At 42.4% G+C, this 15,385-nt stretch overlaps 1 protein-coding gene across 1 annotated transcript; it reads right to left on the bottom strand.

Moving 5' to 3' along the window:
• Positions 1–468: 468 nt before the first annotated feature.
• Positions 469–7,316, bottom strand: DPPA3 (developmental pluripotency associated 3). The gene is made up of 5 exons (XM_087813793.1): positions 7,275–7,316; positions 4,064–4,256; positions 1,937–2,196; positions 1,687–1,719; positions 469–576 (listed from the first exon to the last, which is right to left on the bottom strand). The coding sequence occupies exons 1-5, from the start codon at positions 7,314–7,316 to the stop codon at positions 469–471; spliced, it is 636 nt and encodes a 211-aa protein (XP_087669919.1).
• Positions 7,317–15,385: the final 8,069 nt, after the last annotated feature.

Raw genomic sequence — 15,385 nt, 5'->3', positions numbered from 1 at the left:
TACAGGTGATTATTATAGAACTGTATACCTGAAGCCTATAATTTTATAACCAATGTCACCCCAATAAATTCAATAAGAGCAATGAGAGAAAGAATCTTTATTTTTATTTTTTTTAATATATCTTTATTGATTTCAGAGAGAGGAAAGGAGAGGGAGAGAGACAGAAACATCAATGAGAGAGTCACTGATCGGCTGCAGCCCACAACCCAGGCACGTGCCCTGACTGGGAATCGAACCCCTAGATCCTAAGTCGACGCTCAACCGCTGAGCCATGACCGGCCAGGCTAAAGAATTTTTAAAAGGTCTCAAATGCTTCAAATTTTATTAAGATGCTCATACACACATTTGCTACTAAAAATTGAAATATCGCATCAAAAAATTTGTTACAGCTCAAATTTTCCTTAACTTATCTATGGTGCTGCATAATGACTACCAGCAAGAAAAAAAAAAGTACAATAAGGTTTATAGCTAAATCAACCCCATGCCATATTTCTCTAGGATAATATCATCAGCAGGATCTCCATGAAATAGGCAATAACGACAGCTACATCTAAATCTTCTGGCTCTTTCTTCAAGCTGGAAAAAGAAATCAATTGGATTAATAAAAATAAGTAATCAATCACACGATCAAATCTAACATTGTTAGAATAGCCTTTGGAATATGGTACACTAAAAATGTAAAAAGCAAAACCTTTGGGGGTGGCTGGGAAGAGGCAGGATTGAAATGTATGGGCACCGTAGAATGGCAGTGTGGGCCATTTTGGTTTGTTGCTTTTAATCTTCATCCAAGGATATATATATGTATTTTTTTAAGAGAGTGGAAGGGAGAAATATGATACAGGCTGGCTGCCTCCAGCTCATGTACCCGGACCTGGGCTGGGGGTTGAAACCACACCCCAAGTATGTGCCTTTGACCAGGAATAGAACCTGAGACCCTTTGGTGGGTGGGCTGATGCTGATGCTCTGATCACTGAGCTACACTGGCCATGGTGAGTATGGGTCCTTTTATATTTTTATTAATATATCTTTATTGATTTCAGAGAGAGGAAAGGAGAGGGAGAGAGAGAGAGAGATAGAAACAACAACCAGACAGTCATTGATTGAGCCCACAACCAGGGCATGTGCCCTGACCAGGAATCGAACCCCGATCGCCGGATCCCAGGTCGATGCTCAACCGCTGAGCCACGCCCGGCCGGGCTGGGGTCATTTTATAATGGTAACACCTGATTGTCAATCAGTAAAAATATACTCTATTGTCAGTTTTCTGAATGCTTTAAATGTGAGGAAGTCACTGCTGCTGGACACCGTGCTCAGCTGTTTGTCCAACACCACACAGTATTATCATTAGCACCTGGTTTGTGACTACATATAGAAGAGCAAACATACACCAAGAGTGAACCTTAATGTAAACTGAAGAATTTCAGGTAATAATGATATGTCAATGTAGATTCATCACCTACAACTGTGCCACCCTGGTGTGGGGTGTGGATAGTGGAGTGTGTGGGGTCAGGAGGTACATGGGAACTCTCTGCTCAATTTTGCTGTGAGCCTAAAAAGACTTAATATTTAAAAGACTATTTTAAACTACAAACATGAACCGATTTTAGAAAGCCCAAGTCAATCAATTCCCTTTTACCCCTCTGCAAAAAACAAGAAAACATATATAGTAAGAAAATTTCTATTTACCTCACGTTTCCTCTCCTCTGGGTCTTTTTTAAGCTTAACGGGAAGAAAAGAATGTATTTATTGGAAAATATTGAGAAAAAGTTGGATTATTAATGTTAAACATCTGCCAGAGAAAAGAAGTTGAAGAAATAAGTTATTCACATCCTGCACTCGGCAGTGCAGTTGATAAGTGACTGCTGATCATCACTGTCTACACCATCCCCACCCTCCCAGTTGGGCAGAGCTGTCTGCCCAGATCACACCAACTCACCAGAGACTGGGTGCGGTATCTAACAAGTTGTAAGGTCCTTAGCAGCCTCTCTTTCCGGACAGATGCCACTGTCTTCACTCCACGTCGCCTCCTGTAGAGCAGGCCTTGACCCAGCCCCAGTCCAAGCCCCTGTGACTTTTTTTCCTCATCCTGCAGTTGGGGTGAAGGTTTTGGTGGAAGGGAAGGGAACTTGGGACTAGGGTTCAGAGTCAAGCTGCTAAGGTTGTTTGCTAGTACTTCTGAGACAGCTTGAGTGCCAGCTGAAAGAAAAGTGAAATTTAAGATCCATTAAGGTAAACTGCATTATTCCAAAGTTACTAGTCTCAGGCTCAAACTAGGTCTGCTCTTCAGCAGGTGAAGATGGACAACAGGAGGTTGCTCAGGTGGAGGTTCCCATGTACCCCCTGCGTTACCCACTGTGCTGTCTAGCACGCTGCACAGTTGAAAGCAGAATTGAGAACATGTTTAAGAATGGGAAACATTTCACTCTCAAAACTTTTTTCTTTTTCATGTTGTTGGTTCTGAATGTTATATTTTCTCATGGAGTCAAAAGTAGCCAAGTATACAATACCAAGTGGAAAAACATGGGACAGAAACCAGGTATTGGCAGTTACTCCATTCTGACTTGCGAGTTTTTTTAATACAAGTGAGGAGACATAAAGCATTAACACAAGTCAAAATGTTTCAGTTAACAACTTTCAGCAGATCATCATAACTGCAAATAAACCTGCTAAATTTTTCTGGGAAAAGAACCACACCAGTGAAATAGCCAAAGAAACCAATTAAAACAGTCATCCCATCCTTAAGTTGAAATGGCTGTTACCCTCTCATCATACCCAGGCTTTTTATTTCCTTATTTTTGGTTAAGCCAAGTGGAAAAACATGGGACAGAAACCTGAGGATACTTTTTCCATTGACTTTGCGAGAGTGGAAAGGAGGGACAGGAGGAGAGAAACATGGTTGTTGCCTCCCTCACATGCCTGGGCCAGGCCGGGATCGAACCTGCAACCCAGGTACGAGCCCTTGCCCGGGAATTGAACCCTCCACTCTTTGGTGCCCAGGGGACACTCTAACCACTGACCCACATCGGCCAGGGCTACCCCAGCTTTTTCATGGTAGTAAGCCTTTCTACTCAAACCCAATATGATGGGAAATCAACCACTTAATCTTGCCTCTTCCCATCCAAACCATGATGCGTATCTCGTACACATGCCTGTGTCATACAGTAAGGCCGAGCATGCTGAATGATATAATAAATTAGGACTTTCTTAGAAGCAGTGCTCCAGGACACCAATTGGGTCCCACCTTTCTGCATTCTTTCTTCAGTCTTTACCCAAGGATATTTTTCCATTGCTTTTCCTAGAGGGGAAGGGAGAGGCACATCAGATTGGCTGCCTCCCACACCTGCTCCTATGCGGGAGGACCCCGCCTGCAACTGAGGCGCGTGGCCCTGGCGGGAATCCAGACCTGGACCCTTCAGTCCACAGGCCGAGGCTCTCACCACTGAACTAACCGGCGAGGGCCCTGCATTCCTTCTGTGGCGCAATTTTTCTGGGAGTCGCAGCCACTCCCAGGCCTGGCCACATTGACACACTCCTTTGAAAGCTTACTGTCCTAATGACGGGCTGAACGGGGTCGGCGGTGACACTGGTGACCTGCAACACCTTCACTGGCTTTTATAAGCCCGCGCCTTCAGCCATTTCCCTGCTTATTAACATTGCCCGAAGGACAGATTTAGCTCAAAGCCAATCCTGAAAATGCAGGTAAGATTAAAAAACACCCTTTAGGTTAAATTGAAGTTTCGGTTTCTTGTATTTTGTTCCTTTTTACCATTCCTGACATGCGTTGCTGATGGGAATACTGACTGCAAGGAGCTATGAGCCGTTCTAGCAGGATTTTGGTTGCTCTTCCCCGGAAAGTGGACTTAACAGACTTTAGTATCCTGAGCACAGTAACCAAGCAAGACAGTTGATATCCTTCCCCCCTTTTCCTTTGTCCTGCCCCCCCACTGGAAGGACCTACTTATCTGTACTCTTTAAAACACTGAGATCAATATAAGAAAGGAGGGGTGCCTCTTCACCTCCCCAACCCCTTATAGTCAAGAAAGGCCCTTGCCCTTTGGCTTACCTGAATTTTCCTCATGGGGCTTCGGAGAAGACTCTGGGGTCGAGGGTGGGCTGAGCTTCTTTGGTGAGTCCATTGGAAGGTCCAGGCACAGCCTGACGCTCCTCCTAAGGTTCTGGCAGGCGATGCTCAAAACTCTCAAATAGCCACAGAGCAGCCCAGCAACAGCAAGAAAATTGCTAAATGCAGACAAGGTCTGTCGAAAGAGGGTATTTAAAAAAAACAAAAAAAAACCCAGGTAAACCAATCAGCCAGCCTATTGTAATGTAAATGATGATGATTAAAGGTGAATGGGAGTAGCCCTGTTAGTGGACTAATGGATAATTCTGTACCTGCTCTGCATTAAGAAAATCACACCCTGTGTCTCGTAGGCTGGAAAATTTATCCTAAGCCTCTCTGGTTGTCTCCCTAAGGCTGCCTGAAAACTTAGATTTTTTTCAAATTCTACGTCTGGAGATGTCTACTGGTTTGTGAACTGGACGTTAATTGTTCTAGAGAGAGCAGAAAAGGGCAGTTTCCCTCCAGTTTCAGATTAACTCCCAATTAACTGAGAAAATTTCCTTAAAGTTTTTCTTGCCTGACTCATCCTAAATCTTTGGATGCTTGTAAGGGGAAGTCTGCTAGTGAGCGAAAGCAGAGAAGTGTCTGTTCAAACAGCTTATTAGCTTGATGTTTTAAGGATGTGTATTTTAGATCTGTAGTTTTAGTTTGTTTTATAAACTACACATTTAAATGCATTTAACATATGTAAGCAACTGAAATTAATTAAAAATTTAAATTCTGCCCTCCCCACCCCCTACCCCCACCCCCCTGCCATACTTGTATTGAATTCTAGCAAAGAGTACTGACATTAACTGCTGATTTCCCACAGGAGGTAGAACAATTCCCCAGCTGCCCCAATCTTCTTTTTCTCATCTATTCAGTGTGCAACCTCCCCCATCCCCCTTTTAGCTGGAAATTATGAGAAAATACTCAAAAGCAATCTTGTTTGTTTTTAGTAAAAAGCAAGAGTTGAAATTATGATCATGAAATATTTTTGCAGGGAACAAAAGGAGTAGCCATAAACATGTGATGTCACAACACTTTATTCCAGTGGTTCTCAAAAGTGTGGCCCCCAAATAGATCCAGAGACACAGAAGCATGGAACAGACTGGGGGATCTCAGAGGGAAGGCGGGGGTGGAGGAGTGGGTGGGGAGAGATTAATCAAAGATTTTATATGCTTATATATATAACCTATGGACACAGCCATTGGTATGGGGGAGGCCTAGGGGTGGGGTGGAGGGGATCAATGGAGGAAAAAAGAGGATATCTGTAATACTTTCAACAATAAAGATAAATTTTTACAAAATTTTTAAATAGGAAGTGTGGCCTCCAGATAGGCATCATCAACAACCAGTGGTAATTTGTTACATAGGATTAGATATAATTAGCTCCAACCCAGACCTACCCAATCGTTTTAACATTCCCAGGTGATTCCAGTGTGTATTAAAGTTTAAGAAGCGCGGCCTTATGGCTCCCTGAAGTTTATACCGTTGTTCATCTTTCAGCTGTTCTCCTTTTTGCCCTGGGACCCTCACCTACAAGTCTCTGAGGCTTCCACTGGAGAAGTGAGGGCAAAACTCCGGTTGCAGGAGATTTAAGAAGAGGAGGTGGAACGTTGACAAGCACTCTCACGCAAGAAATGCAGGTTTAAGAAAAAGGTGAGGGAAGCGCAGCCATAGGGAGGCGTGGGGTGTAGACGGTGGAGTTTCAGTTTACTCAAACATCACAGAAGCTGAGAGAAAAGCAACAAAAGGTAAAAATGCTGAGAGGATAGTTCAGAAGCACACTCCCTAAATATGCTTAAAAAGATCAGATGGAAAAATCTTAAAAATATATAACACCTTTCTAGTTAATGTGTTTTTCCTTTATAGTTGGAAAGATGACATTAAAAAGCCAAACAAAATAAAGAAACTTCTTGCTAAAGAATTTGAAGCCACTGTAGTTCCTGATCTCAGATTCTCATTTTCTTATATTTTCTCTCTTATTTTACACGTTTGTGGTTTTGCTTTACTTCTTAAGGGAATATCTTTGATTTTTTTTTTTCAAACCCTTCTCTCTCTCTCTTTTTTGTTTCATATATCAAACTTCTAATTTCCAGGTACCCTTTTCTTGTTCTCCAAGTTTTCATTTTTTAAAAAAGCATCCTAGCCCTGGTGTCCCAGAGTCTAATACACACACAAATCTATTTCTATAACACCTGGTTAGTGTGGTTCAGTGGTTAGAGCGTCAGCCCGAGCACCTACGGGTCGAAGGTTCAATTACCAGTCAAGGGCAAGTGTCTGGGTTGCAGGTTCGATCCTGGGTCCCAGTTGGGCACATGCCAGGGGAAAACAATCGCTATGTCTCTCACATCGATGTTTCTCTCTCTTCCCTTCTCCCTCCCTTTCACTCTCTCTAAAAAGTAAAAATAAAAAAGAGCAACCTGTTCATTTCAAAAACATATATAATTTTTTAATTTCTTGAGAAATAGTTTTCTTGACATGTTTTTTTAGTCTTGGCTCTGAATTCTTTCCTAGCCAGAACTCAAGTACCGCGGTTACTGAACCCAGGTCCGGTCTGACCCCACTGGACTAACACCCAGTGCCGTTCCTGCCGCCTGCAACAGACTCACCACAGGAGTTTACCCAACCTTGAAACCAAGTATTCCCAGGTGACTGTGGAAGAAAATTTCTAGGAAGACACAGGTAGGCCAGACAACCCCCTTCCTGACAAGGTGTGGATGGAAAGGGGCCACATGCTAACCTGACAAGCTCTGGAGGCCTGCTTGGTGGCCTTGCAAACTCAGAGACCTAAAGCGACCACAAAGGACGGTCTGAAATTAAACTTTTTAACTAAAAGCAGTTTATGGCAGGTAATCGCCTCCTAGGCTAGAATCTTCCCTAACAAAAGGCAGTCTTTACTTTAGCTAAGCCTGTCTATTGTCTTTTGCATCTACGATATTCCTTTGTAATCAGGGTAACTCCCTCTTTTCCAGACTCCTCAGGGTACAACCAATGCACCAGGGCCGAGACCATAAATCCTCATTGTTATTGTTATCATGTTAATTGCTGACTGTTAACTATCCTGTACCCTCCTAGGTAAAAGACATGAGTCTGCCATTTTACTTTTCATCTAATCCCAGAGGTTTCTCCCACCTCCTAGTCTATCACCAATGGATTTCACAGAACTCACTTGTGTCCTCTCTTTTTGTATAACTGCCAATCTCTGGGTCATTATCTCAAAGTGTTGAGATCCTGCTTCCCGGCAATTGTAGACAGGTTGGCTCAAACAAACTCACAGAAATTCTTCACAGGTTTGGATGTTTCTTACAGTGACAAAGGGAAATCCAGGTTATTTGTATTAATTTCCAGCCCTTGAAGGAGGAATAATATTAAGTAAACCCCCTCAAACCAGAAGAGAAAGGATCATAGGTCCCTCCAGTGACAAGGAAGGCAGAGAAAAGTCTGTATGAGAACTGGCAGCTACGCACAGAACGTGGAGCCCCCAGACTCATTTCTGGTAAGGGGCAGTTAGAATCCATTGGGGATGGGCTGGACTAGGAGCCTGCACTGGTTTTCTATCAACTTTTCCCCATCAAAAAATGTCATCAGGGATGTCACTGAGGCTATTTTGTTCATCAGTATATTGTATTTTTTAAGTGAGATCATGTGATATTTGTCTTCCTCTTCCTGGCTTATTTCACTTAGCACAGAAAGACTCAGTGACATAGAAACATGGAACAGACTGAGGAATCTCAGGGAAGGCAGGGGTGGGTGGCTGGGTGGGGAGAGATTAACCAAGGAATTTATATGCATATATGTGTAACCCAAGGACACAGACAATAGTGTGCTGAAGGCCTGAAGGCCTGGGCTGGGGGTTGGTAGAGGGGTCAATGGGGAACAAAGGGCACATCTGTAATACTTTCAACAATAAAGATATATATTTTTAAAAAGGTCAGGGATGGAAGAAAAGAACAATACAGGGAAGTTTTAAAACTTTGGTTGAAGCTAGAAGTCTTAGCTTTTCACTAACCTCTGTGGGAATGACTTTCTAGCCAAATTTACCCTTTAGGAACGTTAAACACTGAGATGGCTTCATCTGCCTGAGGCTGAGGGCAGGGTAAAGGTTTTAAGCCACTGAATGTACTTTTAAAATTCTAATGACCTCCGGAATCTTGGCTCCAGTTTCTCATCTGCTGACCCCACCTTTTCTCTCCAGGTGTTTTCTTTAGACCAGAAATCTTTTCATTCCTCTGTGCTTGTCTGGCTTCAGGTCAGGCAGATAGAGCCGCAGGCAAAAACCCAAGCTTTGATCTCAAGGAAGCACATTCTGGGGGGGGGGGGGACGGGACAGAAGACAGCGAATCATCCCTCCAAAATATAGGGTCTGTTAATGAAAAGTGTTCCAGAGAGAGGTACAGCCTGGGAAGGGAGACAGGAGAGCTGCTGTTTTGGAGCATTGCCCCAGATACTGGGTTAAGGAATCACTCGAGGACCCTCCATTGCTCTCTGACCGTGTCTGGCGGGGTGGTCTTCGCGGGGGCCTGGGTCCCTCCGCCCCTGGGTGCCCATCCTGCCCCTGGGTTCCCTTCGCACTGTGTGTGCGCCGGCGCCCGATGCTGTTCCAGGGGGACGTTTCCCCCGGGCTTAGTGGCAAACATTGAATGCCGACTTTGCAATAGGACAGCCCCTGGAGAGCAGCGTGCTGGACAGGATTCTGACGGGATGAGGCAAGTGTGGGTGACAGATTTCCCAGTTTGCGCTTTGAATAAAGCTGGCTGGAGTCACAAAGGAACTGGTTAACTAGTCGATTAGGTTCATCAGAACAGAGTAGCAAGTACTGTCAGCACTCCGAGTTTGGCTTAAGGATGAGATTTCAGGAAAGACTGCTTTCTTCGTCTAGTTATAGGTTCCACAGAGCCCACCTCATGCTGTTGGCTCTGGGAATCCTGTCCAAGATCAAAGCAATGCTGGTGCCTGGTGCTTTTCTCACTGACTGCCCTGGCTTTGCTTTTAAAGAAGAATCTCCAGTGGATGAAAAAAGGCGTTGTATGGAAAGTGACGTCAGAGTGTGATCCTGAATGCCTAACTGGGCAGGTCATAGTGGGCAGTCAGTCAGGCACCCTGAAGGTACCTTTTTTAGTGAAGGGTTTGAAGCCGGCCCTGCCCATTACTCTTCTGCATCTATGTTAACACACCTTTAAAACTGCAAAAGTCATCCCCCTCAAAAGGGCATTAACCCTGGGAGAGCACATAATCTCATTAACTACCCTGTAATCAGTCCCCACCTCCCTGCAATCTTCCTGAGGTTCCCTCCATTCAAAGACCTACAAAGAAGAAGCTACAAAACTGCTATTCTCTGGAGCATTTCAGATCTTACTCCAGGGCATATGTTGTCAGTTTGGCTCAAATAAACTTTTTTTTAAAACCATTTTAATTAATTTATTAAATTTTTTAAAAAATTAGTTTACTGCCCAGCCGGTGTGGCTCAGCAGTTGAGCATCGATCTATGATCCAGAAGATTGAGGTTTGATTCTTGGTCAGGGCACATGTCCAGGTTGTGGGCTTGTTCCCCAGTGGGGGGTGTGCAAGGGGCAGCCGATCAATGATTCTCTCTCATCATTGATGTTTCTATCTCTCCCTCTTCCTTCCTCTCTCTGAAATCAAAGATATTTTTTAAAATAATAAATAAAAATAAAATTTTTATACAGTTTACTTTGAGTATTATTTTATATTAGTTTCAGGTATACATCATATACTTTACAAAGTGTTCCCCTGATATTCCCAGCCCACCTGTCACCCTACATAGTTATTACAATACTATTGACTATATTCCCTATGCTGTATTTACATTAAATAAACATTTTTTTTTAATCTTCACCTGAGGATATTTTTTTCATTGCTTTTTCAGAGAGAGTGAAAGGGAGAGAGAAACATCGATGTGAGAGACACATTAAGTGGTTGCCTCCTGCTCGCAGCCCAACAGGGGCCAAGCCTGCAACCGAGGTATGTGCCCTTGGCTGCAATCGAACCTGGGACCCTTTGGTCCATGGGCCGACACTCTAACCACTGAGAAAACCAGCCAGGGCTACATTAAATAAACTTTAAAAAATTCTCTTGATTTAGCCCTGGCCAGTGTGGCTCAGTTGGTTGGAGTGTAGCCCCCTGTACTGGAAGGTCTCAGGTTCGATTCCTGGTCAGGGCACATACCTAGGTTGAGGGTTCCATCCCCAGTCGGGGCATGTCCCAGAGGCAACTCATAGATGTATCTCTCTTCTCTCCTCTCTCTTTTTAAAAAAAATACATCTTTATTGATTTCAGAGAGAGGAAAGGAGAGGGGGGGAGAGATAGAAACATCGATGATGAGAGAGTCACTGATCGGCCGCCTTCCACACGCCTCCAACTGGGGATCGAGCCCACAACCCGGGCATGTGCCCTGACCAGGAATCGAATCCCAATCGCCTGGATCCCAGGTCGACACTCAACCACTGAGCCACACCCAGCCAGGCTCTCTCTCTTTCTTTCTCCTTTCTCTCTCCCTTCCTCCCTCTCTAAAATCAGTTTTAAAATAATTCTCTTGGTTTGGATGTTTCTTACACTGACAAGCCCATTGTTCATTTGTTAGAGAGGATATCTGACTTGAGAGGGGCAGATGATGTCCACATGCTACATAACAGTTCTTATTTACTTGTCTTCTTTTAGCAGCCTCTTATGACCCTCAGAAATGCCAACAGAGGGCCTCAGCCCTGGTACCAACCCCCCAGCCCCTCTGCCAGAAGAACAGGGCAGTATAATGCTTTTAAACTTCCCCGGAGTATGGTTTCCATTATCCCAGTTGTCTTTGTCTCTCCAGATCTGCCTTTCCTCTGTCATTATCCTCATTTTATAAGCTAGCTATATAATTTGAATGTCTTCCTGATTTCAATTAACTTTAATTCCATTCTATTTATTGGCCCCAAGTAAAAAGCACTCAGCTTTATGGAATGTAAGTGTAGGATTCTAATGTCAACAATGGAGATGAAATATTAAGAATTTGAAACAAAAGACTGAAAAAGGGAGGTAAAAGTATAGCTTGGAGGTATATTGCATTGCATAATAATTGAACGCATTAACTCATGAGGACTCTAAGCCAGCTTTAAATACCTGGCTATAGATCAGAGCAGTGCCATGTGCCCCTGTACAGATTGTTCAGCTTCAGTTGACATTCTGCTCAGTTTGTTTTTAGAAAGGTAATCCAGGAACCAAGCATTGTTTTTCCTCTGGTTTATTCCTCCCCCACCCCCCAGAAAACCTTCTATGCACCCAACTGAAGAATAAAAAGACATATAATAACTCAATTTAAAAAAATTATGTATAGCCCAGCCAGCATGGCTCAGTGGTTGAGCACTGACCTATGATCCAGGGGATTGAGGTTTGATTCCTGGTCAGGGCACATGCCCAGGTTGTGGGCTTGATCCCCAGTAGAGGGCATGTTGGAGGCAGCAGATCAATGACTGTCTCATCATTGATGTTTTTATCTCTCTCTCTCTCCCTCTCCTTTCCTCTCTCTGAAATCAATATTTAAAAAAAATTATGTAGCCCGGCCGGGCGTGGCTCAGCGGTTGAGCATCAACCTAGGATCCAGGTGATCGGGGTTCGATTCCCGGTCAGGGCACATGCCCGGGTTATGGGCTCAATCAATGACTCTCTCATCATTGATGTTTCTATCTCTCTCTTCCTGTCCTTTCCTCTCTCTGAAATCAATAAAGATATATTTAAAATAATAATAATAATAAAAAATTAAAAAATTATGTATATATGCATGTATTAGTATGAACACATATTTTGTGCTGTTACTTGAAAGGGCATAAAAAAAATGACACCCCAGTGGCAATGAGCATGCCTCACACCTCATGGATTCTGGTTTCTAAAACTGTTCTCTGGTAAAAGAAACAAGGGTTCTTTGGGGAAATGGCTGATTCTAGAACTGGGGCAGGGAATGTACAAGATATGCCAGTGCTCATTGTAGTGCCAGAAAGTAAGTGTTTAAAAAGCCGCAACACACACAATGTTAGGGGAATATAAAAGGAGTACAGGAGCCAACTGAAAGAGCTAGAACAATTTGAGTAACAATGAATAAAGTAGTGTTGGATTATAACCCAAAGTATAAAATAAATATCCATGAGTCCCTACTGATATAAATAAATGACTAAGTTAATTAAATGGAAGAGAAGAGACAAATTTCTCATGCAGATTTCCAAGTAATGTATTTAAGCATTCTTCCCTCGAGAAGGTGAACGTAACTCCCCACTCCTTAGGTATGGGCTGCATGTAGTGACTTCATTTTAAAGTGTACAGCCCTGGCCGGTTTGTTCAGTGGTTAGAGCACTGGCCTGTGGACTGAAGGGTCCCGGGATCCATTCCTGCCAAGGGCACGTACCTCAGTTGCAGACTCCATCCTGGGCCCTGGTCAGGGCGCGTGAGGGAGGCAACCAATTGATGTGTCGCTCTCATATCTCTCTCTTTCTTTTTCTCTCTCCCTCCCTTCCACTCTCTCTAAAAACCAATGGAAAAAATATATATCCTTGGGTGAGGGTAAAAATAAATAAAATTAAGTGTACAGTATGGAAAGCAAGGAAAAAGGGATAACTTCACAGTGGAGAAACCTAACAGACATGACATGACCTCAGTCAGGTGATCAATCCCAACATCAACAGTGATCAATCATGTTGATAATAGGTACTTGATATGATATGAAATGGCACTTTACCTCTATGGTCTTCCATTTAATAACCCATAATAGGGGTCTGCCAAATAGTAAATGCTCAATAAGTTGATATTAATTATCATTATTATTTATTAAAGTGGAGTTTGATCAAGGGAAAGAAGGCAATAATTGAGAGTGTGCTATCACCTAATATAGCAGAAAAAGCACCAAATCAGGAGTCAGGGCATTTCCATACTGTAATTAGGCTCTACCAATGGCCATGTAATCTTGGGCAATTCACTCAGTCTTTTATGATACATACCAAGGCATGGAAATTTTATATGTTTGTAATTAATTTTTTTATTGATTTGAGAGAGAGAGAAAAAAATATATCGATTTGTTGTTCCATTTATTTATACATTCATTAGTTGATTCTTGTATGTGCCCTGACCAGGGGGGAAGGGGAGGGAGAGAGAGAGAAACATCGATGTTTCCAATTGATTTGATAAATGTGGTTTGAGTATCTTAATTTAGTTTGTGAGCCTTTCTTATCCTAGGACTTCTTGGATAGCATGACTGGAGGCTACTGTCACCTCAAGTTAATATACCACACACAGGACGTAAATTGTAGAACTTTTTAGAAGAGCATTTTAGATTATATGTCAAAATATAAGCTTTATATAAGATTTATAAAACAAGCGCAAATCTTTCTATAAACATCCTACTCCTAGGCATTTACCTAAGGTCAAACATATGAAATGATGCGTATAAGGTGGTTTACTCCAGCATTGTTTGTAGTTGTGAAAATTGTAAAAAGTAAAAATAAAAATCTAAATGTCAGCCAATAATTACTATTTAGTGTCTGCTGGTCCTTGAAAAAGAAAAACTTCAGATGAAAAAGGATCACAATGAATGGAGAGTTTAATACTAAGGGTAGAGATGACTCTTGGTAGCTTCATCAGGGAGAAGTTGAATTGTGTGGATATCCAAAGTATAGCATTGGATACAGAGTTGTCTTGCTAATGATAACAAAAGGTAGTAGCTGATAAAACACAAAAAGTTGCCTTTAATAATTGACACACACACGCACACACAAAACTCCTTGAAATGCTGATAAAATTTGCCAAATTCTGATGGAGCTCCACAACTCTTTGACTTTGGATTACATGGTGGTGGTGCAATATCTTCCTATAGTATTATTCATCAACTTTTTCCAGACAGGCAAATAGATAAAGTGATTTTAGATGATTTGCTGGGTAGCACCTGAGACAGCTAAAACTCATGAAAACCAACAGAGATTTTCTATTTGTTTATTTACATCCAGGACCAAATTATTTAATTCCTTATCACTTGGACCATGGTCTGACATGTGTATTTGTGGAAAACAAGTCTGTCTGGTGTAACCAGGAGCCCTTATTGTTCTCTGAAGGAGAGTTTAAGAATGCGGCTTCAGAGGCTGAAACTAGTAAGCTTAAAGTGGTAGGCCGAATAGCATCCCCAAAGATGTCCACATGCTAAACCCCAAAATGTGTGGATGTGTTACCTTACATGGCAAAGGGACTTTATTGGTGTGATTAAGATGAGGGCCTTGAGATGGGAAGGTTACCCTGTATTGAAGTAATGTAATCACAATGTCCTTACAAGTGGAAGACGGAGATCAGAGTCAGAAATATTTTAAGATTCTACCCTGCTGGCTTTGAAAATGGAGGAAGAGGTCACTAGTAGAAGAATTCAGGCATCCACTAGAATCTGGAAAAGGCAAAGAAACAGATTCTCCCTAGAACCTCCAGAAAGAACATAGCTCTACCTATGCCTGGATTTTAACCTATAAGACCTATTTTGAATTTCTGACCTTCAGAACTATAAGATAATAATTTGTGTTGTTTTAAGGCACTAAGTTTATGGTAAGTTTTTTCAGCAGCAATTGAAAACTAATACACTCAGTCAAAAAATATTTTAGAATAGTGCTTCTCAACCTGTATATGGCAAAGGCTCAACTTGTTTTAATCTCCAATTATGAACCAAACCATTTATAAGATATACTTTTAAAAATATATATATATCTTTATTGATTTCAGAGAGGAGGGGAGAAGGGGAGAGAGAGATAGAAACATCACTGATGAGAGAGTCATTGATCAGCTGCCTCCTGCACGCCCCCGACTGGGGATGGAGCCCGCAACCCGGGCATGTGCCCCCACCAGGAATTGAACCTCCATCTCCTGGATCCCAGGTCGATGCTGAACTGCTGAGCCACGCCTGGCTGGGCCATTCATATCTTTCTATTTAAAAAATAATTTCCAGCCCTGTCTGGGTAGCTCAGTTGGTTAGAGTATTATCCTGATATGCCAAGGTTTAGGGTTTGATCCCTGGTCAGGGCACATACAAGAATCAACTAATGAATGCATAAATAAGTGGAACAGCAAATCGATGTTTCTCTCTCTCTCTTTCTCTCAAATCAGTTAAAAATAATTAAAACTATATAAAATGTCCATGCCTATCATTAAAGACTGTGTGAATTGTCCAAGATTACATTAAGCCCATTGGAGGAGCTTAATTAACTCAGATGTCACAACTCCTGATTTGGTGTTATTTTTGCTGTATTAGGTGACTATATACTC

The sequence above is a fragment of the Miniopterus natalensis genome, chromosome 2 (assembly GCF_054644295.1).
Source record: "Miniopterus natalensis isolate mMinNat1 chromosome 2, mMinNat1.hap1, whole genome shotgun sequence".
NCBI classification, from domain to species: Eukaryota; Metazoa; Chordata; class Mammalia; order Chiroptera; family Miniopteridae; genus Miniopterus; species Miniopterus natalensis.
The sequence above is the reverse complement of the archived record's forward strand: the minus strand, read 5'-3'. Positions and strand labels throughout refer to the sequence as shown.